Source organism: Leucoraja erinacea, chromosome 2 (assembly GCF_028641065.1).
Source record: "Leucoraja erinacea ecotype New England chromosome 2, Leri_hhj_1, whole genome shotgun sequence".
Taxonomy (NCBI): Eukaryota; Metazoa; Chordata; class Chondrichthyes; order Rajiformes; family Rajidae; genus Leucoraja; species Leucoraja erinaceus.
This window is the reverse complement of record NC_073378.1, coordinates 48,254,718-48,274,641: the sequence shown is the minus strand read 5'-3', so window position 1 is coordinate 48,274,641 and position 19,924 is coordinate 48,254,718. Positions and strand designations below refer to the sequence as shown.

The 19,924-nt window shown below is 41.0% G+C and overlaps 1 protein-coding gene across 1 annotated transcript in view; it reads right to left on the bottom strand.

Moving 5' to 3' along the window:
* Nucleotides 1-411: 411 nt before the first annotated feature.
* Nucleotides 412-19,924, bottom strand: part of efhb (EF-hand domain family, member B) — a 39,887-nt gene continuing 20,374 nt past the window's right edge. Inside the window, exons 5-13 of the mRNA XM_055656438.1 lie at nt 19,454-19,564; nt 17,094-17,223; nt 14,876-14,959; nt 10,983-11,050; nt 10,029-10,183; nt 6,376-6,583; nt 5,981-6,160; nt 4,531-4,712; nt 412-931 (exon numbers count right to left, since the gene is read on the bottom strand). Of these exons, the coding sequence (XP_055512413.1) occupies nt 770-931; nt 4,531-4,712; nt 5,981-6,160; nt 6,376-6,583; nt 10,029-10,183; nt 10,983-11,050; nt 14,876-14,959; nt 17,094-17,223; nt 19,454-19,564 (1,280 nt within the window). The 3' untranslated portion in view covers nt 412-769. The remainder of the gene's footprint in view (nt 932-4,530; nt 4,713-5,980; nt 6,161-6,375; nt 6,584-10,028; nt 10,184-10,982; nt 11,051-14,875; nt 14,960-17,093; nt 17,224-19,453; nt 19,565-19,924) is intronic.

Sequence of the window (19,924 nt, the reverse complement as noted above, 5' to 3'; positions counted from 1 at the left end):
CTTAATTATAACCCAAGGCAGTGGCTGGGTTGGTGATGGGGTGGTGGGAAAATGATGGAATTCGAGGTAACTAAGAAGCAAGAAACTAAAGGTGATGGTTTCAGTCATTGTACTGTTTGAATTGCAGCACACTTACTTGTTGAAAACAAAGTTGTTTCCTAATCATTCTGCCATTAATTTTTATCGTTGATATTCCAACAAAGTAACAGCAATTAGTTTGGAGAAACAATGTGAAAATTCATCCTCATTGTTTTGGGATGTTTGTAGCCTGAAGAAAAAGTTTGTTCACATATGTATTTGATAAAAAAGTAATTATGATTTGAAATATGATGCAGTAAATGCCAAAGATTTTTATGGTGCTGTTGACAACCCATTTACAAACTTGCTGAAAAAATTGGAAACAAACCAGAATTATAGAGATATTTTAATATTTTCATGTGAAAGACCATTATTTCTATTCCTACTTTAAAAACATTATATAAATGTCACAGACACTCACTGCATGATAACGTTTGACAAGTTCTGACTATTTTTTGGACCACAACTACAATAAAAAGTTTTAATTGAGAATGTTACAACTACTTTAGTCAGCATATTGAGAGGTATTTGTTATCAATGTTGTGCCCAGAATAAGCTGACAAAAAAACGGAGTTAAAATTTGTGCCTCAACTTGAAATTTTGAAACTGTTCTAACATTTCAGAAACAAATTGCAAAAGTTGATGCATTTAACTTTTTAAATCTTAAATTCCTTGAAGAAATTATAAATGTTTAACAGGTTAAAGTCTCTGATATCTGAGTCTCGTCCAGGATCTCACGAAATGTCTCTACGGACACCTCTCCCGTTAAATGTTTCATGGCAGCACGCCTCCATACCTCTTCAAAGGTCCCCCTGGTCATATCCACTCCAGCCTTACAAAATATTTGCTTCATCTGATGCGATAAAAAAGGGAAATGAGTGTCAGTGCAAATTCAACACCAAATTACTGCCTTTTTGTGATTACATTTTGAATCTGATTTAACCATCAAGAGGAAAATTGAAACAAAGGGTTATTGGAATGAATTTGATTGAAAAGATCTAATAGTTACCTACGCAGATTAAAATGTAAACACATACATTCACTTAATAAAATAATCAGAACATTTTATATTAATTCATCCACTACAATAAGGGCCAAATCTATTTTTTTTTTAAATTAGCATCTTACAGCAACGTGGAATGAATCGAGGTTACATTCTTGAATGTACAAATGGTATGTAATTGTAACCTGCATATCATGATGGTCAACCTCTGGTACCATGTATGCAACTGCAGTGCATTGATGTTGCATTACTATGTTATGTTTTCCACAGCCAAGTAACCATGCCAAAGCAAATACATAGCTATATGAAACAAGGGCTACATGTTCTGACTACTTGCCGTTTAGCTTCAGTGTGCAATCCATGTACAACAGCACAATACCAACCAAAGCCCTGCTACCACCAGTGATAATTGTAGATCCCAAAAAAAGCTTTGTTGCCCGGGACCCTCAGAAGAAGTCTTGTTGTAGGAGTAGAGTGAATTCACTGTGGTGTGCTCCATGTTATGCAATGTCATAATCACACCGTCTGAGGAACAGGATATGGAGAAAGAGGAAGTGAGAAAGAGTATATGGAAATCCCCTCCTCCCACCCAACTCTCTTTTCAGTCTTGGCTGTCACAATACAGCTCATTATATCACACCTTCCATAAATACAGTGACGTTTTCTCATTCTAAAGTTCTTCACTCTGTTGAACCAAGGAACTGCAGATGCTAGTTTACAAAAAAAAGACACAAAGTGCTGGAACAACTCGGTGGATCAGACAACATCTCTGCAGAACATTGATAGGCGACATTTTTTACGGTGGAGTCATGGTCAAGAGGGTAGGTATGAGGAGGGTGTCAGCGAGTTTAATAATGTTGGGAATTGTTGTTGAGTGAGCAGAGGGCTCTGCAATCAGAGGGGGTGAGATTGTAGTGGGCAAGGGGAGTGGCGGTCAAAATGGTTGATGTTGCACCGATAGTTGGAAATAAAGGTCCAACGAGAGTAGGAGGCCAACAGGGGGAGAGAGGGAACTTCAGAAATGGGAGAAGGAGTCCTCACTGATTGGAGAGGACCCGCCTATCCATGTTCTCCAGAAATGCTGCTAACCTGCTGTTACTCCAGCACTTTGTGTCTTTCTACACTATTATTTGATATCTCACCATCTATTTTGGAACCCAAACCAATAGGGTGGCAGATGGGAAAATAGTGCCTGATATAAATGTTAATATAAATAATTTCATTGGAGAGGACAGACAGAGAGTGGGGAAGGTCAAATAGATGAACAAGGTACCAGAAGTTGCAGAGATGAGTACAGTTATGACACTTAGACAGATATGTGGATTTGAAAGATTTGTTGGGATATGAGCCAGGCACAAGCAAGTGGTACTAGCTTGGTTAGACATTTTGATCAGCATGGACACATAGGGCCAACTGGCCCTGTTTCTGTACTATATAGCTCCTCTTCTTCTTGCGTATGGCATGCACAGCCTAAAGTTGTAGGACAACTTGTTCTATTTGATCTTACTTGATTGTGCACACCAGGTTGATTGCATTCATTGAAATCAGGCGGACCACATGAAGGTTGCAATCTCCCACCCCATTATCCCACCCGCTCTGTGACACTAGGACTGTAAATGTTGAAATGGACTGTAAATGTTGAAATGGAGCTGGTCATCACTTCTATGATGGAAAGGATGAGCACCAAACACTCTGCAAAGCATTGTCACTGCCCATGTGCCTTGACATTGATCCCATATTTTCTTGCAAGCCTGCCATTGCTCAGGGTGTTGTATTTGCAGGTTGCCAAAATCATTTTTGTTGCAGGCTGCCCCTATGAATCTTAATCTGTCAACAGCAGCAGAAAGCATGTACAACTTCATCCTTGAAAGTTTATAGCCAAGCTACCTTTTCTGTCTGCCTTGCTCAGTTTACTCATACCAGGTTACTCCCATCTTGAGATCCGACTTCTAACCCGACCTCTTCAGACTGCTAAATATCTCCATCTGAGCTATTAGTTTTGAATGCCAGATTAAGCAAAAATCTACCTTAACCTTTGATCTCAAACTATTAAATCATTGCAATGGCTAATTGGACTCCATGACCGACTGGAAGGTGAAAAAGAGGTGAGGTTATGATGAGGGAAAAGTGAGTAACAAGAAATACATGTTAACACCATCTGCAGCTTGTGAATGTGAAGAGCCCTTGCGTTAAAGAGGTGAAATATTAGAAAAAATGAATATGTATGAGTACATAGACACAGGTAGATAGATGAGTATGTTACGTATATATACACACCAAGATATCTTCCCCACTGCTAATACGAGGCAATGGTTACTTAAATATGATCAGCGAACTCTCTTTGGGGTGAATAATTCATTGCAAGAGCACATGTTTCCATTTGATTTTGCAGTCAATTATGGGTCACCTTATTGGAGAGAGACAGACAGAGAGACACAGACACAGACAGAGAGAGACAGACAGAGACAGAGAGAGAGACAGAGAGAGAGACAGAGAGAGAGAGAGAGAGAGAGAGAGAGAGAGACAGAGAGAGAGACAGAGAGAGAGAGAGAGAGAGAGAGAGAGAGAGAGAGAGACAGACAGAGAGAGACAGACAGAGAGATGGAGAGAGAGAGAGAGGGAGAGTGAGAGACAGAGAGAGAGAGAGACAGACAGACAGAGAGAGACAGAGGAGAGAGAGAGAGAGAGAGAGAGAGAGAGAGAGAGAGAGAGAGAGAGAGACAGAGAGAGAGAGACAGAGACAGAAAGACATTGACAAAACAAGGAAAGCATACTGACAAACTCAGTGTGGCAACCCCTGACTTTAAAGACCTAGATGATACATCAAAACTAAGAATAATCCTTGGCGAAGGAAATACGGCACATCTTGGTGCACAATACGTAACAGCATGCCATAACCTGAGAGACGGTGAATGACCAACATGCACATATGTACGCACACACTAATTGACATTAACTAACACTAAGAAATTAATATTGAATTGCTAAACTTGCTATTGTGTTGTACTGCTTACAGCTGCAAGAACGTGTAGCAATCAATAAAGGGCTATAGGCCTATTGGAGTTTATGTACAGGAACATATCTATCCATGCACTGTATACTTGTATTTATACTTATGCATTTTAAATATGTATGTCATGTTTTATACTTTGGCAATATAACAATGTTTTTTTATCATGCCAATAAAGTTTTTAAATTGAATTGAATTGACAGAGACAGAGAGAGAGAGAGAGTCAGATAGAGAGAGACAGACAGAGTGAGAGACAGAGAGGGAGAGAGAGAGAGAGAGAGAGAGAGAGAGAGACAGAGAGAGAGAGAGAGAGAGAGAGGGACACAGAGAGAGAGAGAGAGAGGGATACAGACAGAGAGACAGGGAGGGAGACAGGCAGACAGAGAGGGAGACAGAGAGAGAGAGAGAGAGACAGGCAGACAGAGACAGACAGACTTACCTCTTCTTTAGACCTGCCTAAAAACATGTCTTTCTCATAAACTTGTCTTTGAGCAAAGATAGAAGGATTTAGCAAGGCAGTAGCAGTTGCTTCATCACCATAGTTAATTGTATCACTAATACGGCGAAAACGAGGAGCTGCTAAATCAGTACGAATAGTAGGTACACCAAGGGTTGGAAAATCTGTTGGAAATAAAATACCCAAATATTGTTGGACAATATTTCAGTTCTTTCAGATATAACATGCTGTTATAAATCATTAGCAGCCAATCGTAACACCACTTAGAGTAAACTTTTAGTTTTAAATATTTAATTCATTAATTCTCATTTGACACAATCTTTATAGATATATTTTCATCTTCAGCATTCAAAATGCTGAGCGTCACATAAGGAGCACTTATCAGGAATCCGTGCATGACTTATATCCCATCCAATAAAGTTAATGATTAAGGATTTTTCTATAAGCAGTGAATTAAATTCACTGACTAGGTAGTGAATTAACAATCAAAATTGTTAAATTCCTTGAACAGTGTAAAGAGGAGCCGATTTGAATTTATGGAGCACTGAAATAAAAAGCATCCCTTCACTTTATATAACCATATAACCATATAACAATTACAGCACGGAAACAGGCCATCTCGACCCTTCTAGTCCGTGCCGAACACATATTCTCCCCTAGTCCCATATACCTGCGCTCAGACCATAATCTTCCATTCCCTTCCCGTCCATATAACTATCCAATTTATTTTTAAATGATAAAAACGAACCTGCCTCCACCACCTACACTGGAAGCTCATTCCACACAGCCACCACTCTCTGAGTAAAGAAGTTCCCCCTCATGTTACCCCTAAACTTCAGTCCCTTAATTCTCAAGTCATGTCCCCTTGTTTGAATCTCCCTACTCTCAGTGGGAAAAGCTTTTCCACGTCAACTCTGTCTATCCCTCTCATCATTTAAAAAAACTCTATCAAGTCCCCCCTTAACCTTCTGTGCTCCAAAGAATAAAGCCCTAACTTGTTCAACCTTTCTCTGTAACTTAGTTGCTGAAACCCAGGCAACATTCTAGTAAATCTCCTCTGTACTCTCTCTATTTTGTTGACATCCTTCCTATAATTAGGAGACCAAAATTGTACACCATACTCCAGGATTGGCCTCACCAATGCCTTGTACAATTTTAACATTACATCACAACTTCTATACTCAAACTTTCTCCTGATCACACCCTTTTTTCCAGATAATTGGAACATGAGAAACAGAAACGGGAGTATGCTGCCTCCTGAAAAGTATCTAATGCACGAGACAAGTGTTGCATACCATAAGATGAAACTACAATTTCAGATAATTAAAAAACAATCCGAAATATATCATATATTCTGTCTTGAAGCACAAAACTGTTCATCTAAAATAACATTATCTGTTAAGAAAATGAAAATATTTGTCAGTGCACTTACCTTCTGGTGAGTAATTACCAACAACAGCATTGATCAATGAAGAGCTTTTGCTATAGTGGCCATTAGACTTGTCTTCCTTTCTAGTTATGGTTCTGAGTGTCTTGACTGAGCTACCAATTTCTAATGGTACAATATCTTCATGTGCTACTAGCCCACAGCCATCATCGTTTGTTGCATTTCCTATTGAAGAATTGATTTAGCTTTAATAAAGAGGCACACAGATATCAAAAGTAAAATAAGTTAATAGTAATATCTGAAAATTGCATTCAGTTAACTTCTGTGGTGAGCAAAACAGAATTAATGATAACTCTTCTCTCTACAGACATTGCGTGACCTAATTAATGTTTACAATATTTTTAATATTTTCCAAAATATGCAGCACAAATATCTTGTACCTTTTGTAATTATCTTTTCTTCTTGTTCTCCAATAGGCATTTTATCTTTCCAATTCAGAAAATTTGCAAACTGTAAGAAGTTGATGGCGCCAACCCCTTCTAAATCACAGTAGTCAAATAAGTCATCCATTATCTTGGGGTCTAACTTCAGGTTAAACTGTGACAGGACATCTCGTAGTTCTTCTTGGTCGATCTTGCCATCACCATTCTGGACAGAATAAAAAAAGAAGTCAATTATCTTGCTTCTGTCTGACAATAGACAATAGGTGCAGGTGCAGGAGTAAGCCATTCGGCCCTTCAAGCCAGCACTACCATTCAATGTGATCATGGCTGATCATCCCCAATCAGTACCCCGTTCCTGCCTTCTCCCCATATCCCCTGACTCCGCTATTTTTAAGAGCCCTATCTAGCTCTCTCTTGAAAGCATCCAGAGAACCTGCCTCCACCGCCATCTGAGATGTAGAGAATTCCACAGACTCAACACTCTCTGTGAGAAAAAGTGTTTCATCGTATCCATTCTAAATGGCTTACACCTTATTCTTAAACTGTGGCCCCTGGTTCTGGACTTCCCCAACATCGGGAACATGTTTCCTGCCTCTAGCGTGTCCAAGCCCTTAACAATCTTATATGGTTCAATGAGATCTCCTCTCATCCTTCTAACTCCAGAGTGTACAAGCCCAGCTGCTCCATTCTCTCAGCATATGACAGTCCCGCCATCCCGGGAATTAACCTTGTAAACCTACGCTGCATTCCCTCAATAGCAAGAATGTCCTTTCTCAAATTAGGGGACCAAAACTGCACACAATACTCTAGGTGTGGTCTCACTAGGGTTCTGTACAACTGCAGAAGGACCCCTTTGCTCCTATATTTGATTTCACTTCTTATAAAGGCCAACATGCCAATCGCTTTCTGCACTGCTTCGCTGACACAATTACATACAAGTTCATAAGTCACAGCAGAGGAATTAGGCTATTCGGCCCTTTGAGTCCATTGCATTAAATCATGGCATAGTTATCATTCCCTCTCAACCTATTTTCCTGCCTTCTCCCCATAATCATTGACATCCTTACAAATCAAGAATCTGTCAATCTCCACCTTAAAAATATCCATTGACTTGGCCTCCACAGCTGTCTGGACTCTTGATCTTCGTGACAGAGAACAGTGTCCATACTATCCCCAAAGATAGTGTGTCTCTTCTCTCTTCCTGTTGAATGGTTCCCCGATCCACGGTGCCACGATTGGGATGCTCGTCCTTTTCCAAACCCCACACACACATCTGCACAGAGAACAAGAATCTCAGACCTGCTTAACAAGCACAAGGGCTGAGGCTCCTCTAACACTGCCTTTACCTCCATCTTGCTACCTGCCTCACTTGCTGTTACACCCTCCTCCTGACCACGGACAATGGTGGAAGCAGTTACCCAAAGAGGTGTGACTGCCTCCAGAAATGTAGCATCCAGGTAATTCCCCCATCCCTGATGTGCCTCAGCATTTGAAGCTCAGACATTGAGCCAGAGTTCTTCAATCAACCAACACTTGTTGCAGATGTGATCAACAGGAACCACCACCAGCTCCCACATCCTGCAGCTACAGTACATTGCCTGATCCTGCATGCGTCCTTTATGTGTTGTCAAACAACATATATTTATACTTCCTGCTTGCTGATGTTCTACTCTGGGCTTCTCTCCGAAGCCTCTCGAGCCAATATAAGAAATTCGAGAAAATGTCCTCATGATTTTCCATTAATTGATCTTACTGAGCAAAAACATGTTAATTGTGGGTGGATGGGATTTTGGCATTGGAGTGAGGGGGGGGGGGGCACATGAGAGCTACATTCTCATAAGATGTGCATGTTAAGAAGTAGATCTTCTGTCATTTATAGTGTGAATCTTCTCATACCACAACTGTGAGTGGCACTACATTTAGGAAGTGACTATTACTGAAAATAGAGGTAAAATGCAAAGACCAGTTATCAACATTGTTGTCGAACTTATTCTTGCACAATAGGAAAGGCAGTTTTGACACAAGAGCTATAAGAACAATTGTAAAGATGATCTCCATTCTGCACTGCAACCTTCTCCTCACCTGACACCACCATAGCAACAGTTCACCAGATGTGCAAAGAAACAGTTGAATTGCGATAGAATCATTCAATCATCATTATGAATGTGTTAGATTAATGATATGACCCTTGCATAGGGGACGAAGATGCAAGAATGCCTTGGGCACTCGGATCCTAGCATACAGTTCTAGGGGTCACAGTTTAAGGATAAGGGGGAAATCTTTTAGGACCGAGATGAGAAAAACATTTTTCACAGAGAGTGGTGAATCTCTGGAATTCTCTGCCACAGAAGGAAGTTGAGGCCAGTTAATTGGCTATATTTAAGAGGGAGTTAGATGTGGCCCTTGTGGCTTAAGGGATCAGGGGGTATGGAAAGAAGGCACGTACAGGATACTGAGTTGGATGATCAGCCATGATCATATTGAATGGCAGTGCAGGCTCGAAGGGCCGAATGGCCTACTCCTGCACCTATTTTCTATGTGTCTATGCTATCATTGAAAATTTAGCGCGCATAAACTTAATCTACAAAAGAATCACTTTGGAAGAATGATAGACAAAGGATCAAGATGAAGCAAACCAAATTCTTATTTATCCATGCAAACAAAAGAGAATAAATGAAATCTCCAAACATGTATTTGAATGTAAGCAGAATGACAGGAATAAAGATTGAGCAAGGTTATAAACTGTATATCTCTCCATTAATAACATATCTCTTGAGAGGAAAAAGAAAATTAGCCACATTAATGAGGAAAATCTATGAAGGAATTGTTTCACAAGTCTCTAAAACAAGCAGGCAAGGCTTGAAGAAATCCCAGCTAGTTTTTTTAAATTAATGTATTCAGATTATTTTTCCAACAATGTATCTGTTATCATTTGGAATTCTCCTATCTGCTTGGCAATTTATTGTTTTTTCCAAAAAATGTAATCTAACATTTTTAGGAAGTTTGGTCTAGATATGGCCCAAGGAAAAGTTATATTCACTGGCATAGAGTATAACCTTATTTTCGGTGAAGTTTGTATGTATTTCCTTTGGTTCTCAGTAATGGATCCATTACTATCACAAATAACAATTCTTCATTATATCCCAACTTCATTATATACAACTTAAATGTTCTCAATACCCAAGACACAAAGCATGGTTTCTAATACATTTTAAGATTATTTATTATTCTCAGCACATTGGCCAAAATGATTTGAATAAGGTTGAAATTAAATGGGAAACCAATAGTATTAATTAATGGAGTCAGGTTTCTACTTGTTAATTAATTAAGACTGAGCAGGGTCAGAGAGTCAACCTCTCCCAATAGCTCACACCCTCTAATCCTGGCAACATCCTCATAAATCTTCTCTGAGCCCTTTCAAGTTTGACAAAATCTTTCCTATAAAATGGTGCCCAGAACACAATATTCTAACTGCGGTCTCACCAACGTCTTATACAACTGCAACATAACCTCCCAACTTCTATACTCAATACTCTGACTGATGAAGGCCAATGTGGCAAAAGCCTTTTTGACCACCTTATGAAGTACTATATGTGCAACTGTTATATTTCTATAATATTAAAAGAAAGCTAATAAAAAATATTACTTACTTTGTCATAATGTCGAAAAGCTTCAAGAAGTGATTTGAAATTCTGAAAGTTAATTTTTTTCAAATGCTGGCGAAGTATTGTTAAGGTCCCTTTTTCCCTGTCATTCTCTCGACTAAATTTGGTAGGAGTCTTATTGTAAATAAGATCTCCAACACCTGAAACAACAATGTCAAATAATATCAGTCTGAAGAAGGGTCTTGAGCCAAAACGTCACCCATTCCTTCTCTCCAGAGATGCTGCCTGCCCCGCTGAGTTACCCCAGCATTTTGTGTCTACCTTCTGTAACAACGCATTTATTGCAATAATTAAAGCCAGGTTTCTTTTAAGAAGTATTAATTAGATCTGCAAACAATTGCAATGCTCAGAATTTGACTGCACATTTCAGCTCCATAGAACCATTGTTCTGGGGCAAAAGGTGCCAATTTGCTTCCAATTTGGCTTGCAATGGACATATACTAACTTTGAAAATAATTTGTTAAAAAGAATGAACGGTCATTGACCCGAAATATCTGCTCCAGAAGCTACACAAGTATTTTTATTTTTACATTAAAAGCTTGCAAAGTACTCCCACAACATTAGGCATAATCTAATGATTGTACTCATGTGATTGCATGGGTACAAAATTGGACCCAACGCCATAGACTTAACTGCACAGCAGATTAGATATATACAACTTGCATTATTTAAATTAATTATCATGGCTTGCAGGGCGGATGCTTATTGATTAAAAAAGTTTTGGTCTGATTACCATTTAATCTTTCTTAAGGGCCTGTCCCACTTACACAATATTTCTGCGAACTTGCCAGCATCCGTCATAGTTGCAGCAGGTTGCCGAAAATGTTCAACATGTTGAAAATCCAGCAGCAACCATGATATTAGCTTTCACTACTTTAAATCAACATAATTGCCAATGTGAATAAAAATGGAAATTTTAGTTTAGCTTTAAATCATTACCATACTCATCGGGATGCAGTAGAGCACCGAACGTGTGATCAGGAGGAACCTTGCGGGTATCTGCAATTCTGGAAAAGAAACAGAAAGAAGAAACATCTATGAAAATGTTTACCGACAGCAATAAAATTTCCTTAAAACCTGGGGCTCCAATGTTACCAAATTGTAAGCCAGGAATATTAGGTGCAATTCCAACTATAAGAACATCTCCCAACATTGTTAGCAAAAACATACAAGATCCGTAGCCATTGGTGAATGGTTTAATGAGGTCTCCTGTCGTGGTTAATTTGCCTTGGAGGCTGTGGGCCAAGGAGCTTTTCCATTCAGGTTCATGACCCAACTCACAGAAATACCTGAATTTTTAACATATTGGGTAAAAATATTATATAAATCATACCTGATATAATAATATATGGTTTAAAGAGACTGCAACACGGAAATAGGCTCCCCTTGGTGTAATATGAGCATTGGACACTAGATGGCGCTTACTTTTTCGATCTCATTTTCTAATTAGTTTAATTAATTAATGTGCAACTTTTGGCACTGACGAGTTATGATTTCCTTCTCAACTATATTTTAAATCTGTGCAAAATTTCATGTGGAGACATGGGTCACGAAAGTTGATTTCTAGACACATTTTTGATGTTCGGCCCCCAGCCTATTGCAGCATCTAACACGATCATTGCTGGCACTCTGGGAAACTAACCCTGCAGGAGGTCTGTGATAAAATAACTTGCTCTAATGTGGAGCTTGGTGAAACATGTATGCTCTCACACCATATCCTCAACTTACATCTGACTGCCAGTGCTCACAACCCATCTGTCTTCAAGTGCCACATGTTTGAGATTTCCTAATCATCTTCCCCCATGCTTTAGTCTTCTTCCAGCCCAACACGATTATTTATCTACTGATTTATTTCGACAACGACTGCAATCCAGCAGGAGCCTAAACCTCAAAAAGACGCAAAATACTGGAGTAACTTAGAGGGTCAGGCAGCATCTCTGGAGAACCTGGATAGGTGAAGTTTCGGGTCAGGACCTTCTTCTGACTGAAGAAGGTAATTCGGAAATTGGATAACATGGTGTTCCCTTGGCATTGTTAGTTGTAGGGGAAGATAATTCAAGTTCTCCTGACATGCTGCCTGACTCACAGAGTTACTCCTGCTTTTTGTAAAACACCATCTGCAGTTCCTTATTTCTACATGATCCTAAAACGCCATCATATACCTTCTAAACCTCCTTTAACAACCCAATTCCTATATAAAAGAAATCTGAGAACAAAAATTTGGGGGCTCCAAGTGGGGTTACATTAGCTACCCTCCTTTTTTTCTGTGCCAGTTCCCCACAGCCTTCAATTCACTGGTCTCTCAAAAATGATCTACTTCCTTTTTATACCCACCGTGATCTACCACAATCCTCTGGGGTAGAGAATTCCAGATATTCATCACCTTCTGAGAAAAAAAGTTTGCTCTACATTCCAGTTTGAAATGACCATTCCCTAATCTTATAACTAAATCCTCCTGTTTAACACTCTCCCATTAGCACCTATATATTACTAAATCTCTGTTCTTGACCGCTTTTGGCCTTCTGTGCTGCGATTTCCGAGAGAACGCCGCCACCTCCGGCCGTCATTTTTGGCCACCTTGCTCAGAGACCCCCTCCGCCACTTGTGTGCCGAGGACTTTTCCCGTCTATGAAAAATGACGGAGATATTAATGTTTTTACAAAATTCCCCATTCCCTCTGCTGCCCCTGCTGGAGGGAGGGGGAGGGATTATAAAACCAGGAAGTGGTGTGCCTCAATCAGTCACTCGTCAAGATGGAGCTCTGTCAATTAGTCTCTGTCACTCTGAGCTCTGAATGACACTGAACACATTTCTTCACACCTGTAAGTACCCTTAATGTGGTTTGAAAATGAAAATATGGTTAGTTTGAAATAAAAAAGCACTGCCTGCAAATGGTTGTTTGTGGGGTTTGGGAGGCACTCTCTTTCTTTCTCCCCTCCTCTCTCTCCCCACTCTCTCTCTCTCCCTATCCCTCTCTCTCTCCCCCCCTCTCTCTCCCTCTCTCCTCTCTGCCACCCCTCTCTCTCTCTCTTTCTCTCTCCCTCTCCTCTCTCTGCCTCTCTCTCTCCCCCTCCCTCATGTCTCCCCTCCCTCCTTCTCCCTCCTTGTCCCCTCCCCTCTCCTCTCCTCTCCCCCTCTCCTCTCCCCCCCCTCCTCTCCCCCCTCCTCTCACTCTCCCTCCTCTCTCTCTCTCCCCTCTATCAATCAATCAATCAGTTTTATCCCATATATAACCACAGGTGCAGTGATATAAATTCGCCAGCAGCGACACACTCAAAAAACACACAACACACAATAACATCCACCCCCCCTCCCCCCCCCCTCCCCTCTCCCCCCCCCCCCCCCCCCCCCCCCCCCCCCCCCCCCCCCCCCCCCCCCCCCCCCCCCCCCCCCCCCCCCCCTCCCCCCCCCCCCCCTCCCCCCCCCCCCCCCCCCCCCCCCCCCCCCCCCCTCCCACCTGTCCCTGCCCCCGTCTCCTCTCTCCCCTCCTCGTCCCCCCCCCCCTCTCCTCTCCCCCCCCCCCCCCTCTCCTCTTTCCCCCAGCCTCTTCTCTCCCCCCTGGACTGTGCCCATGATGGATCGAGCAGAGTCTACCATTCTCTGCATCCTTGTACATTCCTGTCGATTGGAATTGCTATACCAAGCCACGATGCAACCAATGCATCTGTAAAGGTTTATTCGGTGACATGCAGAATCTTTAAAATTCTAAGAAAGTAAAGTCACTGGCATGCCTTATTTGTAAATACCGTCGGCACGGTGGCATAGCAATAGAGCTACTGCCATACGCTGCCAAAGACCGGGGTTCAATCCTGACTACAGGTGCTTGTCTGTACAGAGTTTATACGTTCGCCTCGTGACTTGTGTGGGTTTTCACCAAGATCTTCGATTTCCTCCCACACTCCAAAGACACACAGGTTTATAGGTTAATTGGTTTGGTATAAATGTAAAATTGTCCCTAGTGTGTAGGGAAGTGTTAGTGTGCAGGGATCGCTGGTCGGTGCTGACTCGGTGGATCGAAGGGCCTGTTTTCGTGCTATATTGCTAAACTAAACTAAAATCTGCAGGGTGGGTCCAAGACAGGTCGTTGACGATGTTAATGCCTATGAATATTGTAGATTGATGATGCATGTGAACCAATCACACATAAGCCAGCATCACTAACTCCACCCCACTATAACACTTATACTAACACTCATTCCCAGCACTACAGTTCGAGCAGCTAGGATGCACTGACAACCTGTCGTCCTCAACGCTGCTGAGTTTCAAGTGCTCATTAAAGATGTGTTTAAATCATACACTGTCTCTGGCTCTTGTTTACAAATATGAAACAGCCAAATCCCTCCATCACCGATCCACCAATGAAAACTGGCATATGGCCTCCCAACTTCTCTTCCTCTGAAGTCAACAAATAGTTTCCGAACTATTTAGATGGCAATGAACCAAATGGGTGTAATCACAATCTTGTGGCTTTTGGCAAATGGTCTTAACTAGGATTTATTTTTAATGCCAGATCATTAACTGAATTTATATTCTACAGCTTTGATCACAGGACTGGTTTGTTGCTTCATGCCTCTGAATTACTTGTCGATTCATATATTCAAGGGCTATTCTATTGCATATGTTGCCTTGGTCATGCACAAGAAAATATGTCTACTAGGAGCTCCATACAAAACTGTCACAGATATCATAGGCTGCAGTGTTGCTTGAGGGATGGACATTTTTCTTGGACATTGCCCTTATTTTTCTTTATCGCACATTCTTCAAATACACAATTTCCAGGAAAGTCTAATTAACCTTGATTTATTTTTCCACAAAACGTAATTTTGACTTACGGATCAAGGACTTTTCCAACTTGAGGGTGTGTTTTTTCTTTGAAGTCATCAATTTTTTTTGACACTATCCTTGCAGATTGTTTCCTGTATTGAAAATTCAAAGTAATGTTTGAATAATATTAATATTTAAATGATACAGGGGAAGGAAATATCATGAGCTGTTAGGGAAGAGTTTATTAATGCACAACAAATAATGAAAATGCTGAAAATATTCAAGATAGTGAAGATGGATGTCAGATAGTGAAGATGGATGTCAAAATATGCACCAGAATTTTGATTGGTTGGTCAGGTGAGCTGAGGAATGATTGATGGGATTTAATACAGTGAAATGGGTGTTCATTTTGGAATTTCTAACATGGGCAGGACCTACACAGTGAATGGTAGGTCTCAGGGGATAGATGCAGGAAGATTGTTCCCGATGTTGGGGAAGTCCAGAACAAGAAGTCACGGTTTAAGGATAGGGGAAATCTTTTAGGACCGAGATGAGGAAAACATTTTTCACACAGAGAGTGGTGAATCTCTGGAATTCTCTGTCACAGAAGATAGTTGAGGCCAGTTCATTGGCTATATTTAAGAGGGAGTTAGATGTGGCCCTTGTGGCTAAGGGAATCAGAGGGTATGGAGAGAAGGCAGGTACAGGATACTGAGTTGGATGATCAGCCATGATCATATTGAATGGTGGTGCAGGCTCGAAGGGCCGAATGCCTACTCCTGCACCTATTTTCTATGTTTCTATGTTTCTAATACTTTAGAATACACTTTAAAGGAGGAATGAACCATATACAGCGTTCTTTGTGCAATGAACCAGGAATACATTTTTGGACAAGCGATAGACTTTAAAGTCAAGATTACAGGAGGCTTAGAGGATAATTTGCAGATATTCCTGTTCCTGGGCACCCGCAGCTTTCTTCCAGGAAATTGAGAATTCAGAAGATATTATCAAAGATGCCTTGGTACATATCGGATATGGTGTTCACAGTGCAACACTGGAGCCAAGGATAAAGGGAGGAGCAAACAGTGCCAATCAAGCAGGGTGCTGCTCTCTCTTAAATTATATTGAGCTTGGGCATATTTGTAACTACACTCATCTAGATAAGTGGTGAAAATCCAACTGACTCTTGATTTGTACTTGGAGAGTAAAAAGTTGGGTCAATTGTGACAGAATAATATAATAATAATAACTTTATTTATAGAGCACTTTAAAAACAACCACAGTTGCAACAAAGTGCTGTACATGACTAATCATGGACAATAAATTATTACATAACAATAAAAACATTAAACAAAAGAGTAAAAACAATAAAATTAAAAACATTAAAAGCACTAAAAACAGGAGCAAAGTCTCAAGCAGTGTCAAAGGCCAAGGAATATAAATGTGTTTTAATACTGATTTTGAAGATGGACAGTGAGGGGGGCTGTCTGATGTGCAACGGCAGGATGTTCCAGAGTGCCGGAGCAGCAACAGAGAAGGCTCTATCCCCTCTAAGCTTCCGCTTAGACCTCGGTACCTCCAGGAGCAGCTGATCAACTGACCTGAGGCACCAGGCAGGAGCGTATGGGTGGAGCAGTTCAGAGAGGTAAGGCGGGGCGAGCCCATTTAGAGATTTAAAACCAAATAAAATAATTTTAAAATGAACTCGAAAGTGCACCGGGAGCCTGTGGAGGGAGGCCAGAATTGGCGTTATGTGCTCCCTCTTTCGAGTTCCAGTTAAAAGGCGAGCAGCAGCATTTTGAACCAACTGGAGACGAGCCAGTGAAGATCGTGCAACTCCAAAATAGAGTGCGTTACAGTAATCCAGCCTAGATGTAATAAAGGCATGGATTACTGTTTCAAAATGCTGCCGCTCGAGAATGGGCTCTGCTCTGTTCATTGGAGAATACACCAGTATTCAATGAAAATGCAATGGTTAAATGAGATGAATGAAAGAAGCACCAACAAAATTCAACTCCATTATGATCCATTTGATAATCTTAGAGATGGACTTGAACATTCTGATGCCTATTTTTTAACTCACTGTTCTTCATATGGCTCAATCATATTTGTAGTTCAGTCCATGAAAAGCCTGATAGTAAACTTATAAGCAGTCTATGTACAAAGCCAGCAGTTATTTTCCTTTGGGCAGGGGAGGGGTGAGGGAGCTCATAATTCAGATATGAGTGAAGTGAACCCATAGTGAAGAAGAGAGAAGCTGCAATGGCAGATTTCATGAATACTTACAGTTGCATTTCTGTTAACCAGTGCAATGATTTTGCTGTCATTCTTCCATCACTGAAATAAGGAGTCTCGATACCAAATGCACTGTCTTTGTTGATTCTCGACCAATCGTACTTTCTATCCACCTGTTCCCCTGTGGAAATCATTCAAATCAGTTTAAACATTGAAATCCATGCTGTTTTTCTTTTGTATGTACCATTACAAATTATCATCCAATTGCGAATAATTCCAAACAATGTGAACCAGCCTTTCCACCCATGTTGATGAAAATCAAAAGAAAAAAGGCATGTTGACCCTCTTGATTTAAATTGATGATTTTAATTAAAAGAGTTCAGAAAAAAGCTCTGAGATTTAAAAAAAAATAAAACTGACTACACCTTGATCCTAATAAAATCTGTAGTGCCTGGATTTAAGTATCACCGCAAATACTCAGAGCCTTAGAACTCAGCCATAGCACTATAGAGCTGTCTTAACCATGGAGGCAGCCATCTCTGCTACAGACGCATCTCAGCCACAGAGTATCTCAGCCATATCAATATAGAACTATCTCAGTCATAAAGCCATAGAGCCATTGTAACCATGTAGGCAGCCCTCAGCCATAGAGCCACAGAGCCATCTCAGCCAATGAGCCACAGAGTCATCTCAGCTTTAGAGGGACAGAGGCATCGCAGCCATAGAGCCATCTATGGGCGTCAGAGGTTTTGGGGAGAAGGGAGGAGAATGGGGTTAGGAGGGAGAGATATATCAGCCATGATTGAAAGGCAGGGCAGACTTGATGGGCCAAATGGCCTAATTCTACTCCTATCACTTATGATCGTGCCCATGAAATTCCAGCAACTGACTTACTGGGCAGAAAAGTCTAGTTACTGAAAGCATGGCTATAAAATCTGCATAATCTGGGAACTGACAGCAAGCATGTAATGAGAGCCCTGCAGTTACGCATTTCATCATTGACCATGCAGCAGGTGTTCGGAATCAGTAATTCATCTGCCTGATCATATGTGTTGCTGTCCAATAAAGACCTGAATGAGTATACACATTTTTATTAGCATGTATCATCCTAAATATAACTTCCCAAGTAGCTGGAAGGCTGCAGGCAGTGGAGATGTACAAACAGAAAATCTCCAGCAGTTTTTGACCTTGACCAGCCAGCTCAGTCTGCATCCACTCAGCTCCTTGACCTTGAGTGTACGAATCAAGAACCAGACAACATGGGTTTAAGGTGAGAGGGAAAAGATTTAATAGAAACCCGAGTGGTAGCAGTTTCGCACAGTGGGTGCTGGGTATACTGAACAAGCTGGCAAGTTTTAAGTTGAGAAGAGAAATATATAATTGGTACAGGCCCTTCGGCCCAACTTTCCCATGCCAACCAAGATACGGCATCTATGCTAATCCCACCTACCTCTGTTTGTGTCATATCCCTCTAAGCCTTTCCTATCCCTATACCTGAGCAAGGTAGACAAAAATGCTGGAGAAGCTCAATGGGTGTGGCAGCATCTATGGAGCGAAGGAATAGACGACGTTTCGGGACGAGACCCTTCTTTAGACTGATGTGCGGAGATAGTAGGCTGTGGGAGAGCTGGGACAGGGACAGGGAGGGGATGGAGAGAGAAAGCAAGGACTAACTGAAATTGGAGAAGCCAATGTTCATACCGCTGGGATGTAAACTACCCAAGCGAAATATGAGGTGCTGCTCCTCCCAATTTGCGGTGGGACTCACTCTGGCAATGGAGGAGGCCCAGGACATAAAGGTCAGATTGGAATTGTCTACCTTCGATATTTCCAGCATCTGCAGCTCTTTCCCGAATCTGACCTTTCCGTCCTGGGCCTCGTCCATGGCCAGAAGAAAATGACTATATGTCTTCTCCCAGTTATGGTTCCTGATTCCCCTACTTTGGGTAAAAGAGTCTTTGCATTCACCCTATCACCTTCATGATTTTATACTAACATTCTCAAAATCCTGTTTAATATATGTATGTAGTCGTGCCAAATCTTGACAAATTGGGAGTATAAAGATAGAGTTAAAGGGAAAGCGAGTATAGGAAAAATTACAAAAGACTCCTGAATTAATGGAAAGGAAAGTTCGAGAAGGGGTAAGAGAGTACAGTCAGGGCCAATAGTGGCCGGTGTGAGAGGGGAGGTGAATACCAAAGTTAAAGTGGTGTGCATGAATGCACAAAGTATATTATTACTGACAAATCCGGACCAAATGGAACCACACATCATATTTGAATCATTACTTCACACAGCATGCTGCCATGCTTTACATATTATATAACCTTGTCAGAGACAAGCAATAAGTACATTATTGCAAATAAACAAGAATTCAGTACAATTTGCGTAAAAGAGTCATGCTTCCTTACCAGTGATGTAATCATTATGCGTTGTCCTATACAGCGAATGCCCTTTTAGCGATTCTTCATTAATTTGTTGTCGAGTCTTTGGTGGGTTTATAAGCTCTCCAGCAGTGATATCTGATGTAAATATTTAAATATTGATTTGTGATCAAGATTATATATAGGAGTAATTATATTGCATTGCAATATATATATATTATACATTACATTACACCATATTATATTGCAGCTTTCATTACTGTCAAAGTCGAATATTATGTCAGAAGAAGGGCGGATCAACCTACATGCAAATAGACTCATGCTTAGAGTCATACAGGCCAATCAGCCCAACTCGCCCATGCCAATCAAGATGCCCAATCTATGTTAGTCCCACTTGCCCATGTTTGGTCCATATCACTCTAAACCTTACCTATCCATGTACTTATCCAAATGCCTTTTTAATGTTACTTTTGTACCTGTCTCAACTATTTCCTCTGG